The sequence below is a fragment of the Pristis pectinata genome, chromosome 32, assembly GCF_009764475.1.
Source record: "Pristis pectinata isolate sPriPec2 chromosome 32, sPriPec2.1.pri, whole genome shotgun sequence".
NCBI lineage: Eukaryota > Metazoa > Chordata > Chondrichthyes > Rhinopristiformes > Pristidae > Pristis > Pristis pectinata.
Genome location: NC_067436.1, coordinates 8,832,662 through 8,851,345, shown reverse-complemented (window position 1 = coordinate 8,851,345; position 18,684 = coordinate 8,832,662). Strand labels below are relative to the sequence as shown.

Below are 18,684 nucleotides of genomic sequence, written 5' to 3'. Positions count from 1 at the left end.
GCATTCACTTCAATCAGCTGTCTCTCTGTCCAGTCCTTAAACATTTATTCTGCTACATTACAATGCCCTGTGTCAAATTTGCCTCTTCTGGCCTTAGCTTCTGGAAGATAATTCCTGAGTGGATGGTGGAAACTATTAAACAGTAACTTTCAGAAAGGAAATTACAAATTTCTATCGATGTAGAGAGCATTCTGACTGGTTGCATCACCGCCTGGTATGGAGGCTCCAATACACAGCATCGCAAGAGGCTGGAGAGGGTTGTAGACTCAGTCAGCTCCATCATGGGCACAACCCTTCACACTTAATGATTCAGAAACAGCTTCTTCCCATCCACCGTCAGATTTCTGAATGGTCCATGAACCCATGAATGCTACCTCATTATTCCTTTTTTGCACTATTTATTTAATTTTGTAATTTATAGTGATTTTATATCTTTGCACTGTACTGCTGCCGCAAAACAACAAATTTCACGTCATATAAGTCAATGATAATAAGTCTGATTCTGATTGTGATTCTGAAGCAACTGGATGTGAATCTGTTGCAGGTCTCTGGGGGAAGAGGAGAGAAGCGTTGGACCAATAGAAGCTTCTTTCAAAGAGGCCAGATGGGTGGGAATGGGCTCTTTCTATGCCTCGTATGATCTGTCTGCTCAAGTGTAAGTGACCTGTGGCAAAACTTGGAGCCATTACTGAGAACAACATAACCATTGTGTGGTCACACATTACCATCGTATGTCCAGTTACTCTTGAACCAGATAGTTTGCTAGGCTATTTCAGGGAAATGTGAAAGCTCAAGCACACTGTTGTTGGTCTGGAGTCACATAGAATCCAGACTGGGGAAGGAGAGCAGATTTCCTTCCCTGACTGAGATCATTGAACCAGCCAGGTCCTTAGAAACTATCCAGTACTTTCATGTTCACCAATACAAGTACTCACTTTATGTTCCATTTCTTTAGGTGATATACCCAGACAGTGTGGCAATGCTTGGGTATTTATCCTCCTGATCAAACTTGGTGATCACACCATTGCAAGCCACTGAGATAGATTTTATGCACAAACTTTTTCCATGACTGTCCTCCACTCACATTGGTGCAGTTGGTAGAACCACTGCCTCATAGCTCCAGCAACCCTGGTGCGATCCTGACCTTGGGCGCTGTCTGTGTGGAGTTTGGACATCCTCTCTGTGACCACATGGGATCCTCTGGGTGCTCCGGTTCCCTCCTACAGCGCAAAGGTGCACGGGTTGGTAGGTTACCTGGCTGCTGTAAATTGCCCCTAGCGTGTAGGTGACTGGTATAATCTGGGGGGAGTTGATGGGATTAGTGTAGGACCAGTGTAAATGGGTGCTTGGTGGTTGGTGTGGACTTGGTGGGCTGAAGGGCCTGTTTCCATGCTGTATGACTCCATGACTACATTTGCCCAGGGTAGTTATCCCACTTTAGCTGGAAGAGGTGGCCGTAGTTCTTGTTTACCATTGCTCTTTAAAGGACTCTGTTTTCTGCGTAGGTTGACATTGGTTTACTGTGAGTCACGGACCTCACCCCTGCTTAATGATAGACATAGCACTGTCAATAAGTACTCCATTACTTCCACAAGAGGATTTGATCTCAGTCATCACATCTGCCTGCTGACCCATTAGCTCAAACACTGTGCAATCATACCCAAAAACCACACAAAATAAGGAGCAGTATAATGCAAGGACTCCTATTATATCTGCACTTTGCACTGAAATCATTTAATATTAATTTCTTAAAGACCCCAATTTCTATCCCATCAGCAGTGCTTATATCAGCTTCATGAACCACAGAGTATGTCTAATATACTTCATAAGACTATTGAACAGTTCCCTAGAATGATAAGATGGACTCTTGACCTCACAGTCTACCTCATTATGACCTTGCACCTTATTGTCTGCCTGCACTGCACTACCTCAATGCATTGTTGTACGTCAATGCACTGTAATTAATTGATCTGTATGGACAGTATGCAAGACAAGTTATTCACTGTACCTCAGTACATGTGACAATAATAAACTAATTTACCAATTAATTTGCCAATTTACTTCCATGCATTTTATTGAGGTATGGCGTAGGATGGTTCACTTACCTACAAGGAGTAGCAACAAGAAAGGATGAAGTATCTCCATGGTTTAACCTTTGTGTGAAATTCTGAAAGAAAAACAAAATGAACAATCCCATTTTCAGTTATGATGTGCACAACACACATGTCTGCTCACCACTATCGGTTTCTGTGACTTACCATTTTATCACTTACCTTCTGATTCCTTGCAAAATGAGCATCAATCCACGGACTCTGTCTACACTTCTTGCTGCCTCGGTAAAGCAGCCAACATAATCAAAGACCCTACCTACTCGGGGCATTCTCTCTTCTCCCCCCTCCCATTGGGCAGAAGGTACAAAAGCATTGAAAGCACGTACCACCAGGCTCAAGCACAGCTTCTATCCTGCCGTTATAAGACTATTGAATGGTCCCCTAGTACGATAAGGTGGACTCTTGACCTCACGATCTACCTCATTATGGCCTTGCACCTTATTGTCTGCCTGCACTGCACCTTCTCTGTAACTGTAACACTTTATTCTGCATTCTGTTATTGTTTTCCCTTGTACTACCTCAATGCACTGATGTAATGAATGATCTTCATGGATGGCATTGAAAACAAAGTTGTTCACTGTGCTTCGGTACATGTTACAATAATAAAATAATCTACCAATCATATCTATCTGCATGTCGACGTATAACTATCTATTCGACTGCTAAACATGATGGAGGAGATGCAGATAGAAGGAGATGAAAGAAGAGAGGAATGAGAAAACTAAATTGCAGGATAGCTGTGGTTAACAAGCCAGCCCCACCCTCTCTCACCCAGCACCATCAACACTTGAGTTTATTGTCATAAGCACAAGTACATGTATGCACAGGTGCAATGAAAAACTTACTTTCAGCAGCATCACAGGCACTCAGCATTGGAAACACAACATTCACAAGAAAAACATAAATTAAACATAATTATGCAAGAAAGAACACAATTAGAACAAAAAAAAGCCCATTGTAGTGCAAAGTGGTCATGGTGTTGCTGTACTGAGGTAGTGATTAGGGTTGTGCAGGTTGGTTCATGAACTGAATGGTTGAAGGGAAGTAAATGTTCTTGAACCTGGTGGTGTGGGACTTCGGGCTTCTGTACCTCCTGTCTAATGGTAGCTGCAAGAAGATGGCCCGGATGGTGGGGATCTTTGATGAAGGATTTTGCCTCCTTGAGGCAGTGTCTCCTGTAGATACCTCCAGTGGTGGGGAGGGATGTGTCATTCAATCTCCCGTGGTTCCCTCCCTATCATTGGCAGTTCTCTCTACCTCTCTCCCTTATTGGAGTTTGAAATGTTCAATTTCTGAATTTTCAAAGAAAAGTCATCAACCTGATATATTATCTTGATTTCTCTCTCCAAGTTCTGTCTGACCCACTGAGTATTTACAGAATTTTCTGCTTTTATTTCAGATTCTCAATATTTCCAGTTTTCTTTTGCTTATGTAGACTAAATGGTTGAGATACCATACTTATACCAATCCATCAGGGGTAGGACAGCCATCACTCATTTCAGCTCCTCTTTCCAGAGTGACACCATGGTCCAGCTTCTTAAGTTATTCCTTGGTTGGTAATTGGTAATTGGTTTATTATTGTTACATGTACTGAGATACAGTGGAAAGCCTCTGTTTGCAAGCCACCCAGACAGATCATGCCATGCATAATTACATCAAGGTAGTACAAAAAGAAAGAAAATAGAATGCAGAATAGAGTGTTACAGTTACAAAGGAAGTGCATTGCAGGTAGACAATAAGGTGCAAGGGCCATGACGAGGAAGATTGAGAGATCAAGAGTTCATCTTTATCGTATGAGAGATCATTCAAGAGTCTTATAACAGTGGGATAGAAGCTGTCCTTGAGCCTGGTGGTGTGTGTTCTCAAGCTTTAAGATGATACCTTGCAATAATCATTCTTGAGCTTCATATCAGATTGAGTACAGGAGTTGGGACATTATGTTGTAGTTGTATAAGTCATTGATGAGGTGGCACTTGGAGTACCGTGTGCAGTTTTGGTCACTCTATTTATAGAAAAGACATGGTTAAACTGGAAAGAGTGCAGAGGAGATTTATGAGGATGTTGCCAGGACTAGAGGGCCTGAGTTATAGGGAGACGTTAGCTAGGCTAGGTCTATATTCCTTGGAATGTTGGAGAATGAGGGGAGACATTATAGAAGCTTTTAAAATTATGAGAGGCACGGATAAGGTGGACGGTAACAGTCTTTTCCCCAGGGTAGGGGAGTCTGAAACTAGGGGGCATAGATTTAGGGTGAGAGGGGAAAGATTTAACAGGGACCTGAGGGGCAACATTTTTACACAGAGGGTGGTGAGTATATGGAACGAGCTGCCAGAGGAAGTGGTTGAGGCAGGTACAATACCATTTAAGAAGCACTTGGATAGGTACATGGAGGGGCGGGGCTTAGAGGCATATGGGCCGAACGCAGGAAATTGGGACTAGCTGAGTGGGCACTGTGGTCTGCATGGACTGGTTGGGCCGAAGGGCCTGTATCTGTGCTGTATTGCTCTATGGCTCTACAGCAGTGTAAGCACTGCCCAAGGCTTTAACTCAAATCATTTAACACGGTTGGGTAAAATACAAAGGAAACTGTAGAAATGAATGAGCTTGCAACTTTCTAGTCTTGCAAAATAAGCCTATTTCTCTACATAAACCTGCAGGAACAATGCCTACGATCATCAACATTACCATTGCACCTGAGTGACAGATTAAATTTGAGAATGGACACCTTAATGTTTACATTTATGTAACAGGTCTGTCATCACCTATGAACTATTCCTGACTACATCTGAATGATTCTTTCTTTCTCAAGTGTCTTCTCTCCTGCCAAGCAGGCAGACAATAAACTAGCCCCCACTTTGCTGTAATTCCCCCTCTATGTGATATAAGTGATGGTTGATGGGTCTGCTTTACGCTTCCTTCCTATGCTGCCTTAGGCACTGACCTCTGTTCAGTTCTTTGCCTTGGGTGCCTAGAACGGGAAAATGCTAAGTGGCAAAAACGGGGGAGCAGTGAGCACTGGGGTATATGGTGATTAGTAGCTCTGGTGCCATGTGGCATTGGATTGGTATTACAAGCTGCCAACACACACAAAATGCTGGAGGAACTCAGCAGGTCAGGCATCATCTATGGAGGGAAATGAACAATCGACGTTTTTTTGTTTCTCGGTCCGAAACGTCGACTGTTCATTTCCCTCCATAGATGCTGCCTGACCTGCTGAGTTCCTCCAGCATTCTGTGTGTGTTACTCCAGATTTCTAGCATCTGCCATCTCTCTTCTGTCTTACAAGCTGCCTGTCAATGTTGATTCTTGTATCAGGGGGTCCTGCTTGCCCTGGGACAGCGGCCAGAGAGGGACTTTTCTGTTCTGGTTCTCAGTCTCGACAGAAGCCATGGATAGTGGGGACACCATCTGAGATTGGAGATATCCACCAGAGCATCAACCCGCCCAAAATCCAACCATTAAAATAAACTTGGCTAAAGACCCAGGAATGAAATTGAAATCCAATCTGTGATTTAAAAAAACCAAAGAACTTACATGGGACCTAAGGATTAAGAAAATGAGAGTTTGGAACTTGGGCATGAGACTAGATGGAATGCTCTGGTGCTCTAGAGAGTGCTGCACGGTCAGAGATGCTGCCATTGCCTGGATTAATGTTAAACTGAGGCTCCATTCATGTTATTCAGATGGATGTAAAAGATCCCATGATAATTTTTTGAGGTGGAATTCTCCCTGATGTCCTGGCGTATATTTATCATGTAATCATAAAAATAGCTGAATCTGTGGTCATCCTAATACTAGAAGGCATGCATTTAATTCTATTACCAGAGGGCATACATTTAAAGTGAGAGGGGGTAAATCCAAAGGAGGTGTGCGGGGCAAGTTTTTTTACACAGAGAGTGGTGGGTGCCTGGAATGCATGGCCAGGGGTGGTGGTGGAGGCAGATACGATAGAGGGGTTTATGAATGTGCAGAGAATGGAGGGCTATGGACATTGTCTGGACAGAAGGCATTAGTTCAGCTGGGCGTTTAATTACCAGTTTAATTAGTTTGGCACAACATTGTGCAACTTTGTAATACAACAATGATTTAATCTCTTTAATAGTCCTGATGTCCTGAATGATGCATCAGTTTAAGTTAATATTAACATCATTGCATTAGTCATTCAGTTAATTTCTTTATAGCCAGCCAATTGCTTGAAGACAATTTGTTTTTGCTTCAAACCAATTTTTTCAAATTAAATCCTTATGTTTTTATTGAGTATTGTCTAAGCTAAAGGAAAGGCAACTTTGATTGAAAAGCAAAAATAAAACACTGCAGATGCTGGAAATCTGAAATTGTATTTCTACAATTTAAAGTTTTTATTACAATTTGATGGAATGGATAGATATTTCCGTACTGTTTTATGGGAGAAGTGTGTCTCCCTCCCTAGCTCCAAGGCATTAGAACAGGCCACAAAGTGATTACAATTGATTTAACACAGAACCCCATCAGAACTGGGATCTGTCAGGGACTGCAGGTTAGTAATCTTCTTAAACTTAAACAGGATCAAGAATGGCTCAGGTTTTCTTGCAGTCTGAAAGCAAAAGAACAACAGATGCTGGAAATCTGTAATAAAGTTAGAAAAATACTGAAGATATTTAGCAGGACATGGAGCATCTGTGGAGCGGGAAACAGAGTTAACATTTTGGGTTGATGACCTTTCATTGGAGAAAGGAAAAGAAAAGCATGTTTTAAGTTACAGAAATGGCAACTGTAAAGCTGTTGTTGCATTGGTACTGTGCCAATCACTCAATAAAACTAAGTACAAGCTAAACTACTTCAAACAAAGCTTTTCTTCCCTGAGATTAATGTGACAAATCTAAACATTATATAGTGCTAAAAATCACAGTTTTCCCAATATCTGCCTTTGACTATTTTGGACTTTAATCAACAGAGAACACATGACCTAAATTCACAAGTCCGTGGACTGAAATTCAGTCAAGTGCATTGAATCTCAATTCAGTTGAAACATCCAGAAGCATTTTTAAACAGGTGTTAATAGAACTGGATTTAAGAAGTTGCTGCTTTAGAAATTCAATTTAATTTTCTTGAAGCAAAAGATAAAATGACCCCATTCGTTTTCAGTAAGCAATCTCATGTTAAAGATGATATATTGCTTTGGTCATGCTTTATTTAACAAGGCAATTGATCTTCCCAATACACCTGTACTTAGATACTATGCATCACCAAGTTTGCAGTGGTCTTACAGTGAGGATCCAGTATATTGAACATATAAACAGCAACACAGTGCACATGTTTACAAATCATTCATGTTAATAAATTGACTTAATACACATTTTCTTTTAAGAGGTCTTAAATTCTGAGTCTTTTTCTATTGACCATATCCAAATAAAAATGTACCCTTGATTTTGATTGTCAAAATTAACAATCAATTTTGATTGTCATCCATATCAAAATTTACTAAAGTTGACCTTCAAAAAGACAATGTTTTGCTGAAGTAAAAGTGATAGAATAATAAAGAAAAGATCTGCAGAATTACCTCTTTTTGAAATAAACTCTTTCACTGTTTAATCCTTTCTGAAATTCCAACTTTGACTGAAGAATATGCTCGGAAAAGATCTCTGGAACAGATTATCTCCCTGGCTGATAGCTGTTCCTTCTGTTTTAGAGTGGCAATGCTTTTCTGAGATAGTTACAGGTTCTTTATGTGGCTAAGGGAGGTGTCTTGTTTCGTAGTATCATGACGTTTTTCTTTCTGTCTTTTCTCCTTCAGGCCCTCTTGGTATGGAGCTGACGAAGAGTGATGGAATTCCAGTTGAACTGGTCCCACCACTCTTTGAGGTGGGCTGACTGCATTCTTTCCACACTAATCTTCAAAAAGATTATTTTCTCTGCCTACTTGCTTGATCAACAGTGACCTCTGAAGCCACTCACAGACACTTAGAGACAATGAGTTTGTAACCTGCCAGTTTTGGAGCCCTCTCCTCATTCAGCATCCTGAATTGCTCCAAATATCCTTTATTTACATAGAAGTAGGAGGCCATTTGGTTTCTTGTCCCATTCAGTAAGATCATGGCTGATCTTTTACCTCAATGCTATTTACCTGACCCAACCCCAAACCCCTTGATTCTCTTAATGAATTTGTGTCTAAAGTTCTACTGATTCTTGCTTTTATTATTTTAACTGGTGGATCAGATAAACCTATTTTAATGAATCAAAAACAAAATCTGTGAAGAATTAAAGACTTATTGCCAAAGTCTTGAGTGCACAAATCTAGACCTGTGCAGCATTGAGGGATTGTTGTCTTTTGGGTGAGATATTATGATGAGGCTTCAAGTGTTCTCTCAAATGAATAGCCAAGCTCCATTGTGTTGTTTCAGTCTAGAACAGGCAAAGTATCTCCAGAGCATCTGTGGAGGGAAATGGACCGTCGACGTTTCGGGTCAAGACCCTTCATCTGGACTGACCATTTCCCTCCGCATATGTTGCCTGACCTGCTGAGTTCCTCCAGCAGTTTGATTTTTGCTCCAATTTACAGCATCTGCAGTCACTTCTGTCTCCAAACCATCTCCAGAACTTTGACACAGGTTCGTTAATCAATCCAATGTCACTGAAATACCTGATTATCTAGTTGCCACAACATTGCTGGATGTGGGAGCTTGCTGGGTGAAGATTAGCTACCTACAACAAAACATCTCAGTGGAACTTCATTGGCTGTAGAAATGATGGGGCCTCCAGATGTTGCGAAAGGTGCTATACCAATGCAAGCCTTTCTTCCATTGACTACACAGCATAGAAACAGGCCCTTTGGCCCACTGGGTCCATGGTGGCCATTGTACCTATCTATACAAGTCCAGTTTTTCTGCCCTTGGCCCACTATGACCTTCTGTGCCATGGCATTTTAAGTGCTCATCTAAATACTTACTAAATGTTGTGAGAGAATCTGCCTCTACCACTCCTTCATGCAGTGTTCCACATTACAGCCACTGTCTGGGTGAAACATTTTTTTTCTTTAGAAGTCTTTTAAATGTCCTGCCTCTTACCTGAAGCCCATTCCCCCGAGTTATAGAGAGGGAAAGTTTCTAACTATGCCCTTCATACTTTTCTCTGCTTCTATCCCAGATTATCTGGGATTATCTCCCTCCAACTAAGGGAAATAATCCCAGACAACAGCCCAGTAAATCTCTTCTGCACCCTCTGCAGTGCAATCTTTTCCTTCCTATAAGGTGACCAACAGTGCTCCTGATACGGCTTGATTAATGTTTTAGACAAATTGCGGGTTCTATGCTCTTTTGTTAGAGTCATCAGACTGTTAATTCTTCCTTCATTATGTAGCATGTGACCTTTAAAGGGTTTTCAGCCTTTTGTGGTGTTATTTTAGATTGCAAAGTTTTGCCTATGTAACACTATATTTCATAGTAGAACAGGATGGAAAGAAGCACAGCAAGCTCCCACAAACAGCAGTGCCAATAATCTGATTTAGTAAAGTCCGTTGATGCTTGTCTCAGATTTCAGGAAAGAAACAGATTGAGTTTAAAGTTGTTTGCCAGGCAAATGTGACACAGAATGAACGTACATTTGAGGGAGTGGTGCAGTCAAATATTGAAGGGAAACTAAGTTCATTACAGGAGTAAAAAAACAACAGGATGCTGGAGGGACACAGTAGGTCAGGCAGTATCCGTTGGAGAAAAACAGACGGTCAACGTTTCGGGTCAGGACCCTTCTTCAGGACATTCTAGGAGGCAGAGCAAACGTGGGTGTGATAAGGTGCATGGGAGGAATGCAAGAAACCTGACTAGTAAAGCAGACAATACATGGAAAGATGACATTGTTGCTATCACAGAGACATGATTGAGGGAAGGATTGACAGGTTAACATTCCGCAGTAAGGAATCTTAAGGCGTTCAGGAGGAGGTGTTAATTGCAGTATTTATTAAGGAATCCATTACTGCAATAACGGGTGGAAGATATCCTGGAAGGCTCTTCAAATGAGGCCATGTGGTTAGAATTTAGGAACAAAACAGGGGGTGAGCACTTTGCTGGGGACATACTGCAGGCCTCCTGATTTTTTATCATGAGATAGGAAAGCAGATATGTAGACAAATCACAAAGAGGTGTAAGGGTAATGGCGTTACAGTGGTAAGGCGTTCCAACTTTCCCAATTTTTTTTTAATGAGATTTCTTTATTAGTCACATGTACATCAAAACACACAGTGAAATGCATCGTTTGTGTAGAGTGTTCTGGGGGGCAGCCCGCAAGTGTCGCCGCGCTTCCGGCGCCAACATAGCATGCCCACAACTTCCTAACCCGTATGTCTTTGGAATGTGGGAGGAAACCGGAGCACCCGGAGGAAACCCACGCAGACACAGGGAGAATATTAACTGAGATCATTCTAATGTGAAAGGCTCAGTAGAGCAGGGATTTTTTAAAGTACACCAGGAGAACCTTTTAAGCCAAACAGTACTGGACCTGATCTAAGAGAATGTAGCTGGGAAGGTGGTTGAGATGTCAGTGTGAGAGCACTTCAGACATAACAGCCATAACTCTATAAGTTAGAGAAACAAAGGATTGCAGATGCTGGAATCTAGCTGAAAAACACTATGATGCTGGAGGAACTCAGCAGGCCAGGCATCCTGAAGAAGGGTCCTGACCCGAAACGTTGACCGCCTGCTGTTCTCCACGGATACTGCCTGGCCTGCTAAGTTCCTCCAGCATCATCGTGTTTTTCATGACTCTGTAAGTTTCAAGATAGCTATGGAAAGGGATAAGCATAGTCCAGAAATTAACTTCCTGGATAGGGGAAAGACTGATTTCAATATCATAAGTCAAGACCTGGCAAAAGTGGTTTGCATTGTCTGAGGTACTTTTTTTTTGCATGAAATCTTAAATCTCTTTGGTGGATGGTGTACTTTCAAAGCTGAATAGGGGCTTAGAGTCAGGGAGTCATACAGCCCACCATGAAACTGGGAAGCATTTAAATGTGAAATAGAGACCACTCAGAGACAATGTGTTCCTATAAGGAAGGAGGTGTTGGCACTTGAGATGATGCAGAGGAGATTTAGCAGGATGTTGCATGGGATAGAATGTATCAGCTATGAGGAGAAACTGGATAGGCTGGATTTGTTTTCCTTAGAGGCTGAAGGGGGACCTGGCTGAGATATAGAAAATTATGAGGGAACACAGACAGAGCAGATAGAAGGAAACTTCTCTCCACAATAGAGACGTCAAAAACTAGAGGACATAGGTTGGGGTGGGGGAGAGGTTTAGAGGGGATCTGAGGAGGAATATTTCTCCCAGGGAGTGGTTGGAATTTGGAATGCAGGGGGTGGCGGAAGCAGGTCGTCTCACAACATTTAAGGAGCATCGAGACGAGTGGTTGAATTGCCAAACCATGGAAGGAACGTGGAGAGAATAAAATGGGTTATGGTAGGATTAATAGTTGTGTCAAAATGGGTGCTTGATGGTTGGTATGGTCTCAGTGGACCGAAGGGCCTGTATATTTCTCTCGGACTCTAAGGCAATGGACCAAGTGCTGGTAAATGGGTTTAGTGTGGATGGGTCAGCACGGATGGGCCGAATGGCCATCTTCTTTGCTGATTGACCCCCTGGCTTGAAGCCCCTACTCTTCCTTGAAATAACACCACGAGGTCTTTTGCATTCACCAGAGAAATTTACAATTTCATCAAAGAAACCGTTCGTCTGACAATGCGGCGCTGCCTGAGTTATTACAATGGAGCATCTGGGACTGGAAGCCACAACATCTGGCAAGTCCAACTAACGGAGTGAAGCTGACCCCCCTGCAGTTGAGATCACTGGACAGGAAAGTTGCCTCCCAGTGGATCCAGCTTGATTGAAGTGCCCCTGTTATAGGATAGCCCATCATTGCTCTCTCTTGAGGAATGGCATCCAGGTATGTTTGGAGAACAGCTTGTACCGTTGAGTTCTACCATAGAAAGAAGAAACTCCTGAAGCAATGGAGAGCCAGGGATAAAAGAACAGGATCAGAAAAGTATGGCAAGATTTAAATGTATCTGGGGTTTGGGTGTTTGGACTTGAAGATTTGCTTTAAAAGAACACATCAGGGAACTTGTTATGGAAGCTCAGGCTCGTGGTTAATTAAAGTTACATTACAGTGCTGTATAGAATGACATTTGATAATTTTGTATTAAGTATTATAATTATGTTGTCAGTTTTGAACTACACTTAAAGTTACACCCTTTGTTGCTTTATTACTGGTTGGCTATTTCCTGGTTATACAATTTATTCACAGACAAGTACATTTGCAGGCATTGTAAAACTTCATTGTAAATGTGTGTAAGCTCAGGTCCACACTGTTCTGCAATATAAGAAAAATATTGTGATCATGCCTTCAGTACTTTCTTTTCAAGGTAGGGGAGTCTAAAACTAGAGGGCATAGACAGGGTGAGAGGGGAAAGTTTTAAAGGGGACCTGAGGGGCAACTTTTTCACACACAGAGTAGTGCGTATTTGGAGCGAGCTGCCAGAGGAAGCGGTAGAGATGGTGCAATCAAAATATTTAAAAGACATTTAGACAGGTACATTGATGGGAAATGTTTAGAAGGATATGGGCCAGACACACGTAAATGGGACTAGCTCAGGTAGGCAACTTGGTCGGTATGGAGAGCTGGGCTGAAGGGCCTGTTTCTGTGCTGTATAACTCTTTGAATCTGTGACTCTTATTTGTTTCTGTGTTGCTCTGGCGGTTTCTGACCTGCATATATTCTGTGGTTATGCACAGGTTAGTGTTGTCAAAGTGAGAGGACCTATGCATTCATTTAAATCTGGCTACTTTTGGGGGGCGTGTTAAACATATACAAACATGTATAATTACACACACATGCACACAAACACACACAGACACAGCATGTACACACAGACATATACCACATATGTACATACATACATACACACAGGCATGGTAGTGTAGCGGTTAGTGTAATGCTTTACAGCGCCAGCGACCTGGGTTCAATTCCGGCCACTGTCTGTAAGGAGTTTGTACGTTCTCCCCGTGTCTGCGTGGGTTTCCTCCGGGTGCTCCGGTTTCCTCCCACATTCCAAAGACGTGCATGTTAGGAAGTTGTGAACATGCTATGTTGGCGCCAGAAGCGTGACGACACGTGCGGGCTGCCCCCAGAACACTCTATGCAAAAGGATGCATTTCACTGTGTGTTTTGATGTACATGTAACTAATAAAGATATCTTATATATTCAGACACACACACAAATATGGTCTACATATACATATATTGACATGCACATGCCCTTCATATACTTCATGATGTCGGAAACACCAGTGACCCTACTCACACCCTGGCCCCCTCCACAGCCTCTTGCAGGACTAGCAGCAAAGAAAAACCCAATGAACACTTCCTTTCCAGCCTATAGGCAGTAACATGGTCAGCAGTCCTTCAAAACAAGCGTTAAAACTAATGTGGCTCGGTACCAATTTTTATATAATACAACCGGTGAAGTGCCCTGAGCCATGTTGTATAATTGTGAATTGTATTTTGCCTGCAAGGTGCTCAATATTTGACTTTGGCATGGATGGAACACATACTTAAGACAGATTGTAATAGAACCATCTGACTGGCGTGACCTGGTGAAGACTTTGGAAGTGGAAATTCATTCCTGGTTTCCCATTCCAAATTCCAACACACACTAATTTGGCACCATCAAAGTCAAAGAAATCAGAATATTGGAAGTAAAATTTAGTGACAGCTGTGACTATTTTGCGAATTTTAAACAAGTCATATTGTGTTTCAGTTGGATTACAGCAGAGGCACAAAGCTCAGTAACCCTTTGCTACCAATCTGGAGATAACAGTGGATTTGGTCCCAATTCAGGTGGTGCTCCTGCCTGGGTGTGGCTACAACACTCAAAGTGGAAACTAGCATCACATTGGGAATAGTATCCCAATTGCTGAAAGATCTCTGGATTCGGCTAATTAATCTCTCGGAGATCAGGGGTGGCCAGTAAAGTCGGGATCTAAAACTAACTTGATATAATCAGTGTCACTCTCTGCCACTATCCTCTCTGTTGACCTTGCCCATGGTGGAGAAGCATCGAGACTAGGAGCAGAGGCCATTCAGCCCTTTGAGCTTGCTCTGCTCTTCTGTCTCATAGTTATATTATTTCTATCTTCTCGTATCTCTCAATGCCTTCGGTGTCAAGAAAACTCTCTATCTCCTTCTTAAATATATTCAGTGACTTGTCCTCCGCAGCCCTCAGTAGTAGACAATTCCTCAGATTCACTGCCCTCTGAATGAAGACATTTCTCATCGTCTTAGTCCTAAATGTCCTTGATCCCTCATTCTCGACCCCTCAGCCAGGGGAAACACCCTCCCCATCTTCAGTCTGTCTCTCCCTTGTCAGAAATTTGTACGTTTCAGTGAAATCCTTTCTCACGCTGCTTTTACCAAAGGTTTCTCTGAGATCTCCCTTATAATTAGAGTGGTCAGTTCCACTCTCACTGAGCACATATTCTAAAGGCATTGCAGAGAAGAGCCCGGAGTTTAGTGTTGAGTGTCTAGATTCTGAATATGTACAGCACAAAACAATGCCAATTGTCACATTGTGCCTAGGCTGGCTCCTTGGTACATGGATCCAAGTAGTTTCCTTTTGGATTCTGAGATGTAAGAGAATACTGAGGACTGTCAAGGAGGAGATCTTGTGGGTACTAGAGCAATACAGCACAGAAAGAGGCCCTTCGGCCCAGCTCATCCATGCCGACCAAGTTTCCCACCTAAGCTAGTCCTATTTGTTCGCGTTTGGCCCATATCCCTCTAAATCTTTCCTATCCGTGTACCTGTCCAAGTGTCTTTAAGTCTTTTTATTGTACCTGCCTCAACCACTTCTCTGGCAGCTCGTTCCATATACACACCACCCTCTGCATGAAGAAGTTGCCCTTTTAAATCATTCCCCTCTCACAGTAATCCTATGCCCTCTGGCTTTTGGTTCCCTTTCCCTGGGAAATGGTAAAGGTAAATCAGATGAGCTGTTTTAAATCAAATTGTCAGAGTCATCCAGTGCAGAAACAGGCCCTTCGGCCCACTGAGTCCGTGCCGACCATCGAGCAGCAGTTGTTACACTTCCCAACTCATTTTTTTTCTTCATAGATTCTACCACTTACCTACACAGCAGGAGCAATTTACAGTGACTGACTAACCTATCCATCTTTGGGATATGGGCCGGGGCAGGCACGGTAGTGTAGCGGTTAGCGTAACGCTGTTACAGCACTAGTGACCCAGGTTCAATTCCGGCCGCTGTCTGTAAGGAGTTTGTACGTTCTCCCCGTGTCTGCGTGAGTTTCCTCCGGGTGCTCTGGTTTCCTCCCACATTCCAAAGACGTACGGGTTAGGAAGTTGAGGGCATGCTTTGTTGGCGCCGGAAGCGTGGAGACACTTGCGGGCTGCCCCCAGAACACTCTACGCAAAAGGTGTATTTCACTGTATGTTTCGATGTACATGTAACTAATAAAGAAATCTTAAACCCATGCTGTCACAAGGAGAACATGCAAACACATACAAACTCCATGCATACAGTGTCCAGGGTCAGGATTGAACCCTGCCACCCTGGCCATTCCCTTTTCTCTCTTCTACCTTCTGGGAGAAGATGCAGGAGCTGAAAGTCCAGATGTCCAGACTGAAGAAGGGCTTCTTCCCCACTGCGACCAGACTCCTGAACCAATCACCTCTCTCACATTCCCTTCCTGGTGGTGCTGCCATGTTCTTGGACTCTTAACTCTTCCTCTCTCAGTTATTCCATTGTTTTTTTGCACCATTCTGCTGCTTTGCACTCATCACTGTATTTATTGTTGAATTTATTGATACCATGTACACTGTTTACTCTGTGAGCTTCACCCGAGCAAGGACTTTCATTGCACCCGAGTGTATTTGACAGTAAACTAATCTGAATCTGAAATAGTGCAGTGGCAAGAAAACTTGTTCATGGTGGTTCAAACTTGTACAGAGGGATGAATTGATATGAAAGATTATGCAGTATGATCCATGTCTTTGAAAGTGAGATTGAATTTAATACCAATTGTGGTGCAGACTGCAAATGGCAGTTTTCTGAATCCAATTATTTTGGTAGCATTGTTTATTTGTACACCACCTAAAAGCAGCATTTGGAATAAAGGAGCAGCCAATACTCAGACAATGAGTAAATGTGCCAAGCCTCTTAGTTTACACAAGCCTTTTTCATGGTATACAAGATCTTAGATTTGCAAGACCACTCCTTAATTGTCAGGCTAATTTGTGAGGAGAATTTCACACAGGTGACACCCTAATGCTGTTCCTCCTAACATAAAGATGTCCATTTTCAACATCAAAATGAATAGCATTGCTATTTTTAACTTATTAAACAGTGCCTATGTCTTTAACAAATTAAACTGTGTCTGCACCTTTGACATATTAAACAGCACCGGCATCTATAACCTGTTAAAAGCCTGGAGCAGCTTTGTGGGAATAGTAGGTCAACGTAGTAGGAACAAGGAAACGTGTTCTAAGAAATGATCAGAGGAGAGGGAAGGGGAGAGGTTTATGTCAAAATTTCCAAAGCTTGGGGCCTTAGCAACTTAAGAAGTAGACATCAGAATCCAATTTATTACCACTGACTTAGATGATGTGAAGTTTGTTGTTTTGCGGTAGCAATACAGTCAGTGGTAGAGTGAGTGAAGATAATCACAGGACCATAATTAGAGGGTCACAGAGGCTGTAGAGCAGAGAAGGAACTCAGAAGTGAGACAGACCATGGAGTGATATAAATACACAGATGAGAAATGTCAAAATTTGAGTTATCACCAGTCAGAAAGCCAAAATAGCCCAGCAGTCACGGAAAGGATGAAACCAACAGATTTTGCAAAACTTTGTGACTTTTGGCAATAACAGCAAATTGGCCTTGCCCCCGAATAAAAGGATTAACAGGTAGATTTTGAGCAAAAATAGAAAGGCTTGATCAAAGTGCACAATGAAGGAAGCTTCTGCAGCTGAAATGGTTGGAATCCTGTTAGTCAGGTCGGATGAACATTTACTTTGATGTTTCTTGTGCAGAAAGTTCAAATAATTCTGTGAAGCCTTGGAGACAGACACAACTTGTTCAGTATCAATACCAACCAATAACTCAATTCCGATATTCCAAAATCCTATTACTGCCTTGTGACCAAACCACACCTGCACTTGTTAAATGAAAATCAAAAAACTGCAGATGCTGGAAATCTGAAACAAAAACAGAAAATGCTGGAAAAAAACTCAGCAGGTCAGGCAGCATCAGTGGAGAGAGAAACAGTCAGTGTTTACAGGACCCGGAATGTTGACTGTTTCACTTTACACAGATGCAGCTTGACTTGATGAGATTTTTGTTCCACATTTTCACATTAATTTCTTCTTATATAAGTTTTTCATTGCATCTGTGCATACATGTACTTGTGCATATGGCAATAAACTTGACATTGACTTATAATTCTTCCAGAACATTACCAACAACTTAAGTCAAGAACACCTTGCCCTTTCATGTACAATGCAGCTTCACAAACGAGTGTCAATCTTTTTTGTTTTTTTTAATTAAACTTTTTAAATTAAAAAATTCTCAATGCTGAGTATATACATTGCTTTTTCGTTTACAAGTAATTAATAGCATTTAAAACAAATTAAACTTTTAGTCAATCAAAAAGGGTCTTCTACCTGAAACATTAAGGTTTTCTCTCTCCACAGATCTCCCTGACCCGTTGGCTTTTTGCAGCATTTTCTGTTTTTATTTTAAATACTCTTTCCTTAAGTCAATTCTTTATACTGGCATGCAATGCATCTAAATAATTGTCTTGCTCTTTAACAAAAAAAAGGGTCAAATTATTCAAATAAAAGCTCTTTCTTACTAAAATAAAAGTTTGAAAATCAATTAAGAGGCACCGAATAAAATGGATGATTTCACCACAACTACATTAGAGAAAACAGATAAAGAAATACCTCAGTGGATGCGATTCAGTCCTTAGTCCTTTGCTCAACTGATTTAGTTCCCTACCTTATAGTATTTATTAAACACAGTCAGATTTGTTTCGTTATCAGGTAGTGGGTGTTAGATTTCTAATGACATTACCTCACATACCTGTGGTGACGTTTGTGTTATGTGTTTTGCATTGCAGTGCTTAACCATTTAGTAATTTTGATTCTTTTTGGTTTCATTCTGCACTCACACTCATTTATTCATCTCTTCCTGCAATGGAAAATTATGTTAGGTTGCATTTTTTCGAAATGATGCACAGAGAAATAGTTCTTGCACACTTTTAAAGGCCATTTATTGCATTGAATTCTTTCTTTCTTTGATATTTCCTTTAGTGCCAGGCCAGAGTAGTTAGAAAGGCTCCGGGGTCAGTGGTGTGTTCATCTTGTGGATGTGGGAGTTCTGGGAGACCTCCAGTCTCCCTGATAGCTACATCTGCACGAGGTGCATCCAGCTGCAGCTCCTTACAGACCGTGTTAGGGAACTGGAGCTGCAGCTGGATGACCTTTGGCTCCTACAGGAGAACGAGGAGTTCATAGACAAGAGCTACAGGGAGG

The 18,684-nt window shown here is 41.9% G+C and overlaps 1 protein-coding gene across 17 annotated transcripts in view; it reads right to left on the bottom strand.

Moving 5' to 3' along the window:
• LOC127585220 (pneumococcal serine-rich repeat protein-like) overlaps positions 1-18,169 on the bottom strand; it is a 47,498-nt gene extending 29,329 nt beyond the window's left edge. For 16 of the 17 annotated variants that reach the window (XM_052042490.1, XM_052042499.1, XM_052042506.1 and 13 more), the window contains exons 1-2: positions 7,651-7,785; positions 2,106-2,167 (exon numbers count right to left, since the gene is read on the bottom strand). In XM_052042490.1, the coding sequence (XP_051898450.1) occupies positions 2,106-2,145 (40 nt within the window). In that variant the 5' untranslated portion in view covers positions 2,146-2,167; positions 7,651-7,785. Of the gene's footprint in view, positions 1-2,105; positions 2,168-7,650; positions 7,786-18,093 lie in introns of those variants that run through there. The other variant, XM_052042491.1, reaches the window with a different exon arrangement.
• Positions 18,170-18,684: the final 515 nt, after the last annotated feature.